This window comes from Dermacentor silvarum, chromosome 3 (genome assembly GCF_013339745.2).
Source record: "Dermacentor silvarum isolate Dsil-2018 chromosome 3, BIME_Dsil_1.4, whole genome shotgun sequence".
Classification (NCBI taxonomy): domain Eukaryota; kingdom Metazoa; phylum Arthropoda; class Arachnida; order Ixodida; family Ixodidae; genus Dermacentor; species Dermacentor silvarum.
In genome coordinates, this window is record NC_051156.1 from 143,307,494 (window position 1) to 143,324,800 (window position 17,307).

At 46.2% G+C, this 17,307-nt stretch overlaps 1 protein-coding gene across 4 annotated transcripts in view; it reads right to left on the reverse strand.

Moving 5' to 3' along the window:
- Positions 1–17,307, reverse strand: part of LOC119445867 (calcium/calmodulin-dependent protein kinase kinase 1-like) — a 258,301-nt gene that overhangs the window by 23,584 nt on the left and 217,410 nt on the right. For all 4 annotated transcript variants that reach the window (XM_049663686.1, XM_049663687.1, XM_037710171.2 and 1 more), the window contains exons 10-13: positions 14,370–14,391; positions 11,824–11,912; positions 7,275–7,348; positions 6,610–6,709 (exon numbers count right to left, since the gene is read on the reverse strand). In XM_049663686.1, the coding sequence (XP_049519643.1) occupies positions 6,610–6,709; positions 7,275–7,348; positions 11,824–11,912; positions 14,370–14,391 (285 nt within the window). The remainder of the gene's footprint in view (positions 1–6,609; positions 6,710–7,274; positions 7,349–11,823; positions 11,913–14,369; positions 14,392–17,307) is intronic.

Consider the following 17,307-nt stretch of genomic DNA (forward strand, 5'->3'; position numbering starts at 1 on the left):
CGCTTCAATTGGCACTTCATACCCCAAAGTCGCCGGGCAAGCCGCCATCGCCCTCGCCCTGCTAGACGGTCGTGGGTCTGAGATCTATAGCGACTCCAAAACAGCAGTTAGGGCTTTTCAGAAGGGTCCCATCGCAGAGCAAGCTGCTCGTCTTCTTAGCGTCTCCAGTCGGGATGCTCTCACGCATCATTCGATTCCCTGGTTTCCCGCTCACGTAGGGTCGGTCGAGGGTGCTCCCCTGAACCTCAATGAGCCTGCTCACGAGGCTGCGCGCGACCTCACCGACCGCGCTGCCTCTGTAAGGAGAGCCGACACCCCTCCCCCCTACGACCCCAGGGATGCTCCCGCTATACTCACAACGAGGTTACGAAATTCTTCTACATGTCTAGAAGGGCCTTTCCACCCCCTCACCCCAAATTGAATAGGGCGCAAGCTGTTTCTCTTAGACTTTTACAGACCGGCACATATCCGTGTCTGGCCGTTCTCGTACATCGCGACGACGCCTGCCCGACCTGCGGGCAGACCTCCACTCTAGCACACATGCTCTGGGAGTGCGGGTCAAGATACCCCAAGTTCAGCAAGGAGGAGTGGGAATCGCTTCTGCGTAGCCCCGCTCTAGACAAGCAAATCCTGGCTGTTCGGCGTGCCCGCGACCGGGCCGGTGGGCTAGACCTGCCGGTCCCGACGTGGGACTAGCCGGGTGCGCGACGAGTTCGCGTTCTCGCCGGACCTCAAATAAAGGTTATTTCACTCACTCATCCACGGAATATTTGAGTAGGGTACACATTGAAGAAAGGTGCTGCGAGCGCCATAGAAATTTGAAGCGAGTTGCAGAGGACGAGAGCACGAAATGAAGCCATTGAGGTGCGACCTAGTATCAGCCGATAAACGACAAAATACCTTCGGGCAGTATCGCGAGTTAAATGGCAATTGGGCCTCGTTGATATTATCTTGAGTTGGGACTACGGCTGGTTGGCACGCCATATTATTTTTGCGCCGCATTCGTTGTGTTGCAAAATAAATTCTTTGATAATTTTTCAAAACACAAGGTAGCACTCTATGAAAAGAGACAAGGGGCCAACTGTGTAAAGAAGCTCCTAGCAAGCTCCGTGGTATAGTGACCTGTTTAACGGAAACCCGTCTGGCGAGATAGGAATAATCAAAGAACGTACACTGGTGAATTAAAAAAAATTGCGGCAAATCTAACATGCCCTGTTGGAATCTATATACAGCGAATCTTTCCGTAAATGCATAAGGAACGCATGCCCCGTTTATCCTTGTCAAGCGCCAATTTCTTACGCTTGGCTTCACGCTCACGCTTGGATTTGAGCACGTCCTCACGTTTCGCAGCATATCTAAGTTGTGCTTGCTCGGCGCGAAGCTTCTTTTGCTCCCCTTTCTATTGCTCTGTCATGTTTCGTTTAGGTGGCATGCTGGTGAAGAATGCAATGACGCACTGTTGAACGCAACCAGCGCTATACGGGTTGAAAGAGGCAAGCTGGCTTTCTGTGCTGTTTGTTTGGGGTACCCGACCTCCCCTTGGAGGCGCAGATGCGACCGTCCACGAGATTGCCAGGTGGCGGCAACGCATGCGCAACTTGAGGCTATCTCCTCCGGCGCCCTCTTTCTCCTTTCATCGTGGCTCTCCGCGTCGCTGTCCCCTCGCCCTCTCCACCAGTGGCCAACGACAAGCATGCGCAGGCCCGCTTCCCCCTATACTTCCCACTTCCGCGGGCAAAGTACTGGCCATCGCTCCTAGATATATTTTTCAACAGAACTGTTAGTTGACCTAGGTGCTAGAATCTGTTTAACAAATGACCCTTTCTAGACAGGCAATTCCAATGAGATAGTGCAATTCTTTCGGAGCAATCAATCCCTAGGCAATGCGTTTTCGGTAGATGTTGCGGATCCTATTTTTATTCAATTCCACATGATGCACGTTTTGTTGCGGTAAAAATCTGCATAGAACAAAGCGGCCTCATATTTTTAAGAGCGCAATTGGTGTTACAATTGAAAACGTTTTAACGCTATTGAAAGTCTATCTTAATATTACATTTATTTGCTCTTGCAAAAACGCGGCATTTGCATTGGTTCGTGTATTTCGCCGCTGCTGTAGAATATATTCTGATTAAGTGTTGATTGTCTGCTCGATGAAGCTTTAAAATGGGACAGCACTTTAAAAATTTTAAAGGTTTTTAGATACATTGAAAATGTATGATTCTTTTTAACAGAAAAGGGTCCTTGAAGCGCTGCGATGATATTTTGAACAGTTTTAAGAACTACGTCAAAATACTTTTGTTTACACATAAAGTGCCACAGCGTAACACCCTGCAATTTTTAAATTTAGGATTAACTGTTCATGACGGGCAAGCCTCTTGGCAATATTTTGCCCGTGCCAAGAAAGGGCTGCTGCTTTATCATTCCTGCCATTCTAAAACTGTCCAACATGGAACTGCTGTGCCCTGCATGGAGTCTGCCCTCAGGAAATCATGTACGAGTACTTACACAATGCAGGCGCCCTTCGATAATCAGACCCAGCGACGTAAGGGGGCACGCTTTCCTGACTCGTTGGTGACGTCAGTCACCAAAACCCTTTTACGAAAGGTAAAAGGTACACGAAGTATCCACAAGCGAGGAAAAAGTACTAGAATCCTAAGACGTACAGTGATTCTTGATGTGCATCAGGCTCCCATAGATATCCCATACCGGCCTGCCACTACACGAAAGTGGCAGGCCGGTATGGGGTACCCATTGCTTTTCCTGCCCCCTTCAAACTGGTTCAACTCTGCTCGAGAACCGCTGGCGAGGAGACCGGCCGACAAGGCTGCGGCAAGAAACATGGAACGACTTATGGGAAATGTGCCACGGGGGTGCTCTATGAAATTCTTATGGGGACCTAATACATGCGACAAGTCCTACATCAGACAGACCTGGCGGTGCATAAATGAACGAGCCCAGGAACACGACCTAAATCTAACGAAAGATGGGGTGGCACATTTGCCAGCGCACTGCAAGGCCTGCATTTGTCAACCACGTTTCCAAGAGATTAAGATTCTCGGTAGAGGTAGGAATCAGACAGCACGTGAGTTAATGGAAGTTTACTATATAAAAGTCGCAGTTTCGCCCGAAAGGCGAAGCATCAATTGCGATAGCAAATTTACTAGTAGAGTATAAGGAGTAAGGATGGTAGTTTTATGGGATCATAATCTTGGACACATTCCCTTACTAAATGATTATTAACAAGCATGGTGTCACCGCTCTCAAGCAAACATGAACAGATCACACTCGATGACCGCAGACAAGCACTGTCAAAACGCTGGCGTGAGCAAGCGTGGCCGGAGCAGTGACCGAAGGCTCGTGTGGTCTATCGCTTCAATGGGAACTGAGCGGCGAAAAGCACAGCGCATAGAAAGGTGAGAGCCCTGTGGAGATCGCTTTCAAGATACGGTGCGCGCGACAGCCCAGCCGCGCAAAGTACGCAGTTACTGGCAGAGTAGAAGCCGCGCACCCTCCCTCCCGCACTGCCTTTCCACTATACACCTTTCGCGTGGAGATTGAGCCGCCAGTTCCGCTTACGCCCGGTCGCAAGATAGCCATTTAGTGCCGCAGCTAAACGTCGCCTCCCCTCCCTCCCATCCCCCCACAGCGTTTCGCACGACCGGAGACGTCGTGTTTGCTCTCCGCCGTGCGTTCGCTCTCGCGCGCTTTCACTCGCACATGCAGCATACGGCGCGCGGCGACGAGTTTATCGCCGTTGGACTTTATACGGAACCTCACGGCGATGACGACGACGACGACGGTGACGCGACGGCAGGAATGCGCTGGGAGTGTCCATATAATTGCTATCGCAATAAAAAAGAAAAGCTCGAACTGTATTCGTGATACTTCAGTTATGCTTTACCAATCTGAGACGATATTGTTCTACCGCTCGATAACCTAAGTTTGTGAATAGCTTGCGTATGCGTGTATGCTCATTTATTCTTTGGTCTTAGCCCAAAATAAATCAGTTGGAAGTACCGCCCGTGCCGTCGTTTATGTTTCTTCCTTTTGCGTGTGTCTGAATTTGCCGCCAAATTATGTCCTTCGTTCTTAGACGGCGCCGCCGTGCCGGAGCCGAGTGTGACCTATTCGGCGCGAATACACGAGCAGCAGCAGCAGCCGGCAGCCAGGTGCCAGCACGAGGCGCAGGGGGATTCGCAAAGCAAGCTTTGCTTTAAAAATGAAATATTTAATTTTATGGTTCTCTTGTTTGCGTTGTTAACAAAGAACATTCACATTCCTAATGCTCACATTGTGAACGAGGAACCCGGATGAGACCCGAAACGTCAAAATTGACCGTATGTTTTATTTAGCGAGCGCGTGTTTTATCTTAATTGAGCTCTAGGATTTGCTCTCCAAATATTGCTGTTGAGGAAACTACAAGAGGAACAACGCGAAAGGTGCCAGCGTGAGAAGCCGATCAGGCGCCTGTTTCCTGTCGATAATAGGATCGTGAGCGCTTTTCCGTGACGCGCCATATGTTCTGCGCAGCACACATGCAGACTCGGCACTCATCGTGCTCGAGAAGAGAAATGAAAAAAAAAGGCGTATCGGAAACGCCGAAGACGCTCGTCTATCAAGCTGCGATTCTCTGAAATAGTCGGCAAAAATCAATCTATTTAACGTCAGGTGTTTCGAGCACAGCGAACTCCAGACGCTGTGATTGCCTTTATTCTTTTTTCTTTTTTTTTCAGCGGCGCACTGGACATCTGAATAATGACTTAGCAACAGCGGCACGTATCCTGCGTCCTCACGTGCGTTGAGAAAGTGCCCACTCGCTTCGCAGCGCAGGTAATTGATGTTCGATTCCGTGTCAAAAGCATGAAACTATAACGTGGAAGTTAAACGAACGAACCCGCTGACTGTCTCGGCGATTTCACCATGATGAAATTGCAGGCTGGGGCAGTGGATTAAATTAAGTTTCCGAAGCGTTCGAATATGAAAGCTCGCAATAACGAGGTCGAAAAAACGCGCCAGTCTGACAGCTTGCGAAGGAGGCGCATATATATATATATATATATATATATATATATATATACGTGTGTGTGTGTGTGTGTGTGTGTGTGTGTGTGTGTGTGTGTGTGTGTGTGTGTGTGTGTGTGTGTGTGTGTGTGTGTGTGTGTGTGTGCAGCGAGAAGTGTTCAGAAACCAGGAGAGCCCGACGCTAATGATCCGGATTACCCACACGGAAACTCACGGTGAAGTATTCCTCACTGTTCAGACAAGCGATTTTCTTAGAAGGCACGGGCAGTTTTCTACGAAGGTTGGGGTAACATTTTAGCGGACTGCAGCTCATAAAGCTCCACCCTACACCCTCACTCGCACCCACTCCGCCTTCTTCCGCGCTACTTTTCTTTAGGAAAAACTAGAGAGAAGAAGGAAATGACGTTGTAAAAATTACCAACACAGCAAATTTACCGCCTTCCCATGTGCCTTCCTTTTCTGGTCACAACGCAGAATTAATAGGATTAATTAGTGAATGAGCAAAAACAGAGTCATATGCAGCTTTGTATTATTTAATTTCTTTAAACCAACGTTAACAAATGACGACTCAGAGAAGAAGCGAAAATCCAAAATACGGGCGCTCACTAACAACTGATCGTTTATGCGCGTAAAAATGTACTGTATTTATTTATGTAGTAAGCGTTTGTTAATTAAGACTTTTATTTGTCCATTACCAAACATTGAGGTGTTTTTGTATTGTGGATTACTACACTTGATTTGATTGTATATTCACCCATTTCTGACCGATTTTCGGCTTTCGGCCTCTTTAATAACATTCTAAAACCCAGCTGATTTGCTCTCAATTGATAGCAGCAGTATTTAAAAAGGAAAAACAATACATAAAGATTCACGAAGCACTCATTGCATATATGGACAAGCATGTGCTTTACGCATGCGTCACACCTCGTCTATAGTACGTCTTGATTGATGACTGACTAACCAGCTTAAAACGGACGGAAACACGGGGCAAAAAAGTGGACGAGCACTGACCACTCTTTTGGTCAACTTGTCTCGCGTAACGCTCCTACTTTCTACTTCCTGTCTCTTGTTTTTTGTCAGTCTCCTCGCGCTATTTATTCCACAGAGTTTCCTCCCAAAATTAGTAGAGGGAGATCCTAGCACTGAGATCGTTCGGCTAGCACAGAAACGAAGGGGTAGCCTATGGTACACGAATTTGCCTAACCCTCGCGCTTATGGTTCCTTACTTTCTTGGTGCATTGTTCATTAAGCTTTACCGTTCCCAATTTCCAAGCAATCATACTTTTATAAAAGCACGTCGGCGATAAGTCTCTGCGGGCACGCGTGACAGGGGCTACTTGTTGCACTTGTAAAGTAATATTTCGTCGAAAATGATCAGTTTGACAAGTCTCAAACCCGTTTGAAACCGGATGGACGAAAGTTAGGAAAATTCATGCAATATGCCTCTCATTTTATGCATGCTGGATGAACCACTATACACCTACATCGCCGGCAGACACAGTGCCGGATTTTCCTGTAGTAATTTTATGTAGAAACTGTTTTAGTCACACACTTGAGCTTGCTTATAAATAACGATGACTCGCTCACCGCTGAGGGCTTCCGGTGCGACGAAGGCCGGAGTGCCCGCTGTGCCAGACAGGAGGGCGTCCACGCCTTCGAACTGGTTGCACACGCCGAAGTCGGCAATCTGCGAACGGCAACCGTGGTAGTACCATGTCATACGGACCACGTGAGTGTGTATTCGCGTATAACTGACGCCCCCCTAATCTTGAAAGTATTGGTGTAGAAAGAGCTTAGCCCCCCCGAAATCCGCTTCCTTGTTTTGGGACTAAAGCCATTATACTAAAGCATGATGGACATAATAGTGTTCCGTTTGGTCATTCATGAATTTTCGTTTGCTTTAAACATTCTTTTGATGAAGACATTATGCCGTTTGTGGCACACTTACTTTCACAGCAGCAAGCTTATTGGATCGCATTCCGTAATAACATTTCTTATTTATGACTACAGAACGCGACGCAACAAACGCAAAATATTTGCCTCAGATGATGATGAATTCTCGTGCTGGTATATATTCCTAAATATGTTATATCACATGTTATAAGCCAGTGTATCTTGACTGAAAATAGACGAAATTATGCACGCTGAATAATCGATTCCAAGAGAACAAGAACGTACATATGTTTCATGAATATCTTTCAAAATTTAACTTATTTGCGCTTGTCATATTTTTAAATAGGTGTCACAGTTACCTGAACTGTTCCTTTGTCATCCAGCAGCAGATTCGATGGTTTGATGTCACGGTGGATAATCTTCTGGTGATGAACTAAAATAAAGAAAACATGAAAGTGTTATTAAAATCAGTTTGTTTTCAACTTACCACTAATCTTATTCTCGAGAAGCCCGTCCGAGCTTTTCAGGGACAATTTATATATCATCTTTCATCGACTTTGATAATGATGACGCAGCCCAAACTGCAGATAAATATTTGAGCCCAAGGTTTATGGTAGCCTGGGCGCGTGTTTACGAAAGTTATCTTGCGTAAGAGTTTTTCATTATTAGCTAGCTTTCTGTCGCCCACAACTCATCTTAGTGATCGACCCGATAAAAAGGTCATCGCCGGGGCGATGACCTTTCGTTGACCATGCTTGGGCAAAATAAGTTTTTTCGAATATTCATGTCTATTCACCATTTTATCTTTTGTCTATTCTCCATTTGATTAACCTAAAGTCCCTAAACAACAGTGGAGCTAAGAAAGACGCCGCCTACAGATTAATTTTAACTACCTAAGGTTCCTTAACGTGGAGCTAAACCTAAGTACAAAGTGGGTTCTTACATTTCAATTCATCGAAATGCGGCCACCACGGCTGGGAACCAAAAGCACAGCCTCGTGCTTAGTAGCATAACAGTATAGGCATTGAGGAGCCATGGCCGGTCATCACTAACCTGTTATCTAAGGGTATTGTCTTCAGTTCCTTGTATGTAACGTTTGGTCGTAAGGACACTGATATTAAAGGAAGAAACGATGGCGGGTAATAATCGACTTTACATTTCGAAGGAGATATGAGATATGTCAGTAGTTCTTTTCAAAGCTTCGAGAGCACTCGATGTGCCTCGGCGAGGGAAGTGCTCGTAGCAGGTACAATTTCCTACACGATGCATGTGAAAGCACTTACTTTCTGAAGCCTGCAAGAGACGAAAACTATATGCGCAATGGGCGGCGCGTACTCGCTCCACGAGACATTCAAAATAATAAAAAACTATATGGAAGTACTCGCATTTTGATCAGAATAAGGCTGAGCATATTCAGCATGGTAGACATTTGGGCGAGTTGGTAAGTTTCGATGGTGAATTATGGGGGCGCATTCAACCCGTACGAAGGCGAAGGAAAGGGCAACACGAATTGTCGTGTTGTTCTTTCGTATTGTTGTCCTTCTTTATTGCCCTTTCGCGTCGTCCTTTTCTGCGGCTTCATATGCGTTGACGGCATTCCCCTGCTTCACAATTGAGCGTACGCGTCGTATTTAAATCACTGTCACCCCGAGTTCTTCTAACACCTAACGCAAGAACAAACACAACACCGAACATGAGCAAAAAATGAAGATGCGGCGCGACGGTATACATGCAGCTGCCGCCCAAACCCGATGCGTACGCGTCTCCTCCCACAGACAGGCGAGTTCATTTTGCGTTTCATTCTCGAATCTTACAGGAGCGCATCTCAAGTGGAAATGCGGCAGGCGAGTTCGCACCTCGTTATAGACAGGCACGAAAGTGCTCGCCACCAACGTTAAGAGACTGTTCGGTTTGCATACCCCGAGGCCAAGTCGCACACGCTTAGACAACGCCGCGCTTCAGTAAAGCGGCGGGCGACACAGGTGCGAGAGACACGAGCAATCGGTGAGGCAGGAGACACCGCTGGCTTTTCCAGTGCGCCTATTTGAGAGGCACAACACACGGAGCAACAGAAACAGGACGTGTTGTTAACTGTTGCGATTCAAGGCTCCCTGGAATGAAGGTAGCATGACTTACAGACGCCAAACTGGCTCGCGAGTTCACACCCACGCGCGTGAACTTGCGTCTGTTAATGTTCTCGTCCATGAACGCACGATCTTATTGATTGACTGGGAAAAAAAAACTGGCGTGCGTGCATCCAGCCTAGCGAGCTTGGTGGGACTTGAACAGTCGGCAAGTCTCTCACGCCTTCGAGCACAGGAATAGCGTGCTCATCACGTGCCCTGCCATTTCTAATAATAATAAAGAAAGGCTCGTCAAGCCCTTGAGAACTACCAAAAGAAGCGTACTTCCCGCCGCTGGCGCGGGTGCCAAAGATCAATGGCTTTGAGAGTTACGCGCTGTTGTGCATAAACCTTTTGCGAAAACTTATATCAACCCCCCGGCGGGCCTTCAGTATATAAGCCGTCACTCTGGCGCACTTTCTTTAGGGAGCTGCTGTATATACTACTAGCCTCAAGGCTGAAAGTGGCATTCTCGCGCCCAACCAAGTAAGAGGCTCAGCTGTAAGCGGGTAAGGGGGGGGGGGGGGGGTGTTCACGGTTAATTCTCGAGAAAGACAAGTTATGACACTGCATGTTTTCGAAAGCTTGGGCATTGGCGCGTAACGTGTAGCGCAATAGAACCGCGCGGGAGCGGAACAGCTAAGCATGCATGATCTAGTATGAGATGGGTACGCACGATATTAATTTTCACGGCGAACGCAGGTTGCACTGGAGAAAACTAAAACAAGTAGCACAAGGCCTAAGTTTCTTTCTTTTTTTTTCATATAGAAAGGGCAGTACTTCCTGGGTGCATTCCTACTAGGCCTCGACGTTGTGGCTTTCAAAAATGTCGCCTGTGGTGGGGCGCGCGGATTTTACGAGGTGATGAAACAGGTCAAACGGTGAAGGCAACGTAAAGATGTTGCGAAGATCATCTTCGTAAGAGCTTACACGGTTCAGCGAATTTGTCTCCCGAGGCGAAATAGGCAGCGTACACGATTTGTGTATAGTTGGGAGCAAGAGTCCTAAGACGGCAGCATCAAGAGAGAATTGTAATTTAAAAGCAAAGCTTTCCAGGTCTCACTGATTCGTCCGTGAGCGCCGAAAATATACTGCAGGAAAGTCAACTTACACAATGGAACAATCTGCGCATCTGCGCACACAGTAGAACAACGGCGCACGACATAGGTATGGTAGAACACTACCGTTCACATTCAACGTTGTACCGACAAGAACAATGGGAACTGCAACGCCACGCCACCCAGACGAACTGCATATATCTGCATTGCATTACGCGCGTCACACAATGCATTCCCGGCCGTCACCATGGGTAGGCCACGGGTGCAGCGCACGGCAGAAGAAGAGGCTGCCGCACGCGAACATAAGCGCGAGCGCGATCGTGCCCGTAAGGACGATCTCGTGTATCGGCAACGGCAGAGCCTCTTACCGTCTACCCCAGCGATCAAAAGGCAATACTGTCCAAATGTAGAGTCGTCCGCGAAACTGTGAGTGCGTGCGTGTAGTCAACGGCGACATGATCTAAAATAAAGCTATTAAACTTAACTAAATGTGTCTTCATTCAACTTCGACGCTCAAAAAATACAATCCTAAACAAGCAATCAAATCCCATATGCATTGTAACGGGTCGCTCAGCATTTCTTGGGTTCGTTGCATGGTCGTTGGTTTTGGACTTTGACTTTGATTCAGTTTGCATGGGAGAAAGCTTCGCGTTCCACCAGCTTTCTTTAAGAAAGGGGCTTTGGTTTTTTTCTCTCATATTCGTGAAACGTGGAATTGTCTTAATGCGCTATAGTGGTTAAAACAGGCACACGCATGCGCTGTACCACTAGGTTTCAGCCTGAATTGATAGACTACAACGAAAAAAAATTCTTTCGCGACCGCTATTGTCTTCAAATATTTACAATATTTACTCGATATTGTACACACGTGGCATACGTGAAGCCTGATATTTAGTATTTAGTGGCGTTCAAGACGTCCGGCGTTTTATGTGGCACCCTTTGCCAATTTTTTTTCTCTTCCTTCTGCAGACGTTCTGTATAGCATTCATTATGGTAGGTCTGCGAAAGTGTCAACGACCGGACACGTCAAGCATTTTATCAGCCTAAGCAGGGAACGTCTGAAAGTTCGAAGCCGTTACAACGTGTGCTGCGAGATTCGAAACCACACAACACACAAATATCCCCGCTGAAAGGCGAACAATACGACCCCTTCACGGCCGTAAAGAAAGAAAAGGAAGGGGCCGCACTTTGCTGAGTACCATCGAGCATGGGCACACGTACTTGTCGCTCGCGTTCGAAGGCGCCTAACACCCCCGGTAATTTATTACACCCAAATGTAATCTTAGATCTAGACAGCCCCATATACTTCTTTGCGTTAGAGGTTAGCTAAATCAACCAAATGGAAAGCAACAGTACCGCTCAGTAAGTTAACTGCGTTGCAGCGGATAGCATTGGGTATTCTAAATTGTTGATTATTACGCTAGCACTGTTGGACAAGAGCCACTGCTCCGAGCACTCCACATCGTTGTGCTATCCTCATTTGTGTTGCCAAGCCGAGTACCGTGATTACAACGTCCTTTTTTTTTTTTTTCGTCTTCTTTCCTTTAGTTTTTGCAGCTTGTAACCTCGCATTCCCATCCTTAGGGCGACTTAGGATCCGAAAGGAGACAGCGGTCCAAGATTAAAGGACACAAAGGGCCGTTCGTGAACTTGCTGCTATAGGAAACACGACAGCACGCGCGCACAAAGAGAGAACGTGATGCCGAAGGAAATTGTTCTGTGCTTACGGTACTCAATTCCCAGCACGACGTCCCTGAAGTAGGTCCACGCTTGAGTCTCGGACAGGGGCGTACTCGTCGGAATCTCAATCACCGGCCTGCAGCAACGCACACACGGCAGAAGGAATGCTTTATCCAGTCGTCGCAATCTATGATTCAAGGCCGCGACATGTGCGTTCACTCACCACTGAATTAGTATTTGCACAATCCAGCAAAGGCTGGTTCGGTGCATGAGGTCAGAATAGAGACGACAGTAACAGGCAGCCCTCGGAACAAAGGTGAAAGCGCACGAGCCGTTCTTTTCGGAATTAATGCTGTTATTTGTCTGTGATAGGTGGCAGCACTGTTCCGAGGCAAGGAACATGGCAGCTTCGTTTCGCCGTGCATTCAGAAAGAGAGAGAGTGTGTGTCTGTGTGTGTGTGTGTCGCAATTTTCCTGCATTAGAGAGTCCACATGCGACGCTTTGCATGTAGGCCCCCTATGCTCCCTAAGCTTCAACCATCACCTGGCGGTGATGTACGGTGAATTAGAGGCGAAATGAAACCGTGCTATTACCTTACGTTCACACTGAGGGACTGCACTTAGCGTTCGCAACACATAGGTTATGAGAGGCCCCATAGACGATGGCTTCGGAGGGATTTTTACTCCACGTACTATAGTGGGTGACAATCTAATAATTACAAGGTTATATGTTATGTACGATCTCCAAAAATGTAATGTACGATCTCTCCAACTCTAGCACAATTTGCGTAAATGCGCCAGTCAATTAGGCTCACTCATTTGGCTGACGTCAAGCGTTTTCCCATTTTTTAAACAACTGTTATCTGCGTACAGATGGGTCTTTGGGTCACTGGCTTCAGGATAAAATCTCAACGTCTAGGGCAAACTTTATGGGTTATCTTGATACTGCTCCAACGCTTGAACGTGAAACAACTAGCTTTTATTTTCCAATTAGCCTAGGGTTTACGTTAGCAGAGCGAAGTCATTAAGCAGTGAGCGTAATCCAGCAGGCTCGGCTCTCTTTCAGAGGTGAATGGAAGGTGCACTGAGATTTTGCGGGTGGAGCTTGCTTGTACTTCTTAAGTTGTAACCGACTATATAGTTTCTTTTGAAGTGACCTAGTGCTGGGCACAAGAATCGTTTGCATACTGCCTGCATCGGAATCTTGCCGTCATGGCTAAAACTCCAACCCGCGAACTCTCGCTCAGCGACACAGCGCCATCCCCAATGAGTCCCATGGCAGCTCTTTCACACTGTTTTAGGCAGCTGGCTTATTCACGCATAATTCTATCCGCGGTATGTACCATTTGTCGCAATTTTCGAGTGGAGAATATAACCGCTTTGTTATACTCTAATGCAACAAACGAGGCGCTAGTCTAGTCTATTTGGCGTCATGGTACCGCTTTGACACAATTCCCGGTTGCTACATCTACCAACCAACGCTTGGATGTTCAAGTTTGTAACGCCCAGTTCATATAAGGCTTTGCACAATTTCTTTCTCTCTCATATGCTTAAAACTGTGATGGGTTGGCAAATTGTAACTTTCTTGAAGTCCACATGTACAAATAATGCACCGTACTGGTCTGTAGTACCCATCGTAATACCGTATTTCTGCGCATGGCTTAAAGCGTACCCCGTACAGTGGCCGCAAGTATTCGTTGCGAGCTCAAGAGGATGCTTTAGCTCAGGTGCTCCTATCTAAATACATGTAAAAGGAGAATTCGTTTTTTTTCTCGGAAACCACTGTACCAAATTGGAGGAGGTTTGTTGCATTTAAAAGAAAAACTTAAAATCTGGTGACTGTTGGTTTCGAATTTTTTTATTTTGGATTATCAATTTTTTATTAACAATCGGCAGAAATCGCAAATTTTCTGAAAACGAAACTATCAAGTTTACAACTCTGTAATTCAGCAATGAAAAATGATATCACAATTCTGTGCATTGCATCTAATAGTATAACTAAAGCGGACAAAATTGATATATCACACATCAATCTGAAAAAATTTTGTAATATGAAAATACAGTTTTTACAGAACCTTTGTACACAACGTAACGAATATTACGTAAGACATAGTTAACACATCAAATTTGTCCGCTTTGAATGATCTAATGGATGCCGTTTACAGAACCGCGGTAGCTATTCATGATACAGAACTGTTAAGTTGTAAACTTCGTGCTTCTATTGTTTTCGAACTTCAAAATGTTTGAAATTTTTTTAGGAAACTTCAGGCACTAAATCGAAATTCCACTTGAAACACTCACAAGAATTTAACTTTTTCCCTCAAATGCAACAAATTTCATTAATATCAGTCGAGGGGTTATCTCATAAAAGCGTTTCTGCGTTTTACATGTATTTGAAGAGGCCGCATCGGAGTTGGGCCCGAGCTAAAGCTTTGTCTTAACATTTGTAGTATGTCACAAATACATGTATGGGTTTCGTTGAACGCGTAGGTGACCTGTTCGTACCCAGAACTAAACACTCTTACAACTAGCAATGTGGCAGCGATGAAGGTTAAAACATGCAGAAAGTATATAAAAAAACCACTGTGCTTACCCTTTCTCGAGAAATTCGAAGACTGAAAAAAAAAAGAAACAAGATGGTATACTCATCGACTATCGAACTTCACACGACAAGAATTTATACATATATCCCAAGATCTTCTGACAGGGCGAATAAAGATGCGCACATGACATAACTGTGACAAAGATATCTAAAAGTCGTTCTTCAAATGGCTGATAATGTTCACAAGTTTTCATGAGCTGCGTCGCATTTGATACCCGTTGTACGACGTCTCCGAAACCCGACTCACTTTCCAATGTCTAGAAGACAAAAACTGAAGAATGGCAGGTATTTTTTACAACCATTAAGAGCACTTAATTGCTAAATGTATAAAATCATGAAATACAAAAATAGACTTAAATGTGGTCATTTTAACCGCGATGTTTGCACTGCTGATTATTCAGTAACGCTTAGAAATGTGTAGGGACAAGCGCAAGCTTCAAGTCCTTGGCGTGCGTCCGCTAAGTCTGCAACAACATTAAATCAATACAAAATACTTATAAAAACACAAACTTACAATGTTTCCCGATTACAAATAATAAGAACTCAAGAACTCTTGGCGCTTGAAAGCGCCCGCGGGCAATAAGCTTCTTCTGTGAAGCTTTTTAACATGAGGCGGGTCGTAATTACATTAAACACACGGTAATGAACTTGGAACGAGCTATTTGCGATTCTAATTGAGAAAGCACGCATTACATAGCTATATCATACACGAACGGCGCATTTTCTCATGTGTCTCTTGCTTGGGACACTTAACGAGACGGAGCGTCTGAAACCAGTAAAGTGGAAAAAGACCTTATGGCAGATAACATGGTCTTTTTTCATCGGATACACAAGGGAGACCTGCATCGCCCAAATGGCGATTCTCTAGTTAACTTTGTTTTGGAACTTGCGAAGGTCGCCCCTGAGCGGTTACGCAAAACATCAATCTCCTTGCCAGTAGCTCCCCGCCCGAAAGCCTCAACCACGTCTTCTACCCGCCGCGGTGGCTTAGTCAGCTAAGGCGTTGCGCTGCTGAGCACGAGATCGCGGGATCGAATCCCGGACGCGGCGGCCGCATTTCGATGGAAGCGTAATGCAAAAACGCCCGTGTGCTTGCGTTGTAGTGCACGTTAAAGAACCTCACGGGATCAAAATTAATCCGGAGCCCTCCACTACTGCGTGCCTCATAATCAGAAGTGGTTTCGGCACATGAAAGCTCCAGAAAGAAGAACAAGGACGACGTCTTCATATTTCGTTTCGTTTCGCTTTCTGGCATTATGCCTACATAACCTGCACGACTAACACTATGGCGTGCTCGGCATCAATCGGCAGCCTCGTCTGCATTTCTGCTACCCGCTAACTATCTAGGGCTTGCCTGGATCGATGCATCGAGGACTAAAATAGTGTCGGCATGGCGTGCGCATCAGGCATCTCGGCAGTGTTGCCCTGAGCGGGTGTCCTCCATTCCTTTTCCCATGTACAAGTACCCGACACTAACGAGAGTCGGATGACGAAGCTGGAGTGATGATGATTGTCCGAATTACGTGCAAAGCAAGGAGGGAGGTAATCAACCAGAACAAGAAAAGAATGACCCTGACACCACTGTCTGTTTTATTTCATTATTACTTTGGAAGAATAGTCTAAAGCTCCCCAATATTTAAGTAGACTATTGTCCTTTCCTGTGGCAGGTCGACAGCAAGTGCCCTAGTGACAGTTTTGCTGGAGTACAAAAGCCATGTGCTGCGATTTCTGCAGTGGTTCTTGACCGGGAGCAACGAGGGTACGCAACAGTCCAAAGGGCATTACGGCAACGCTCATGGTTATTTCGTTAAAAAAGAGACGATACTTGAAAACCCATCTCTCCCCAAAGCCTGCGCGGACATGCTGCAATATGTAGGAAAATATTCGACACGGACGCTATAGTTTAGACCTTCCCTTTTCAAGTTTCTTCGTAAGAAAGTGCACAAAATTTGCCATTCTGACTTATTCAAGGAAATTATTGAACAGTATATCTGCATTGTCTTCGTTTGTACAATTTATGATATTGGAATAGTATGATTAGTCAATCGGCTTTTCTTTATAGCGTGTAGCATTCTATGCCAACTTCGGCCCTTTTGAGCCTATGTATGTATGTATGTCATGTCATGAAGGAGGTAGTGGCCGAATACTGCACCAGGGAGGCCAATTCCTGTTCTGGTGAGGGAGTGACTTTTGATGAAGCTTAGTGGGCCTGCCTAGTTTGGTTGCACTAGTATGACCCCATTGGCTCTCGGCAATATTTTTTTCGGTGTCAGGCACCACTCCATGCCTGAAAATGTAGTGGACTGGAGCAGGATTCGAACTTACGACCTTCAGATTTGAAGTCGGGTGTTCTACCTCTGCTCCACGCCACCACCTACGCTAGCGCAAGACAGGGGTAACTGGAGATGGCAGGGCGAGGCCTTCGTCCTGCAGTAGACCTAAACATAGGTTGATGATGATGATGATGATGATGTATGTATGTATGTATGTATGTATGTATGTATGTATGTATGTATGTATGTATGTATGTATGTATGTATGTATTTAGCCTCTTACGCTTGTCCTGTGGCCTAAGTTCAGTATCTTGGGCCACAAGGTACGGGCTCGTGGTCGTGATGGCGTCGTGGCCACTATATCGCGGTCTTTGTCATCCGACACTCTTCATGCCATCGTCGTCACGCGATAATCGTCATACACTCGTCATACATTTTGTTTTCACACCGCCATAGTGATTCCGTCGTGGTCGTTCAATGGTCGTCGTTCCAGCTTCGTGATCTGACTGTCGCCATGCGTGTCTACTCCGACCCAGTGGCCCAGTTTACCTAATAGCTTTCGCCACTACGTGCCCTTCAAGTAGAGTTTAAGAGACCGCTTATAGTGCCCCTGTACATCGTCCCACGTGTACTCAGTACTCACTGTCTCCCTCTTT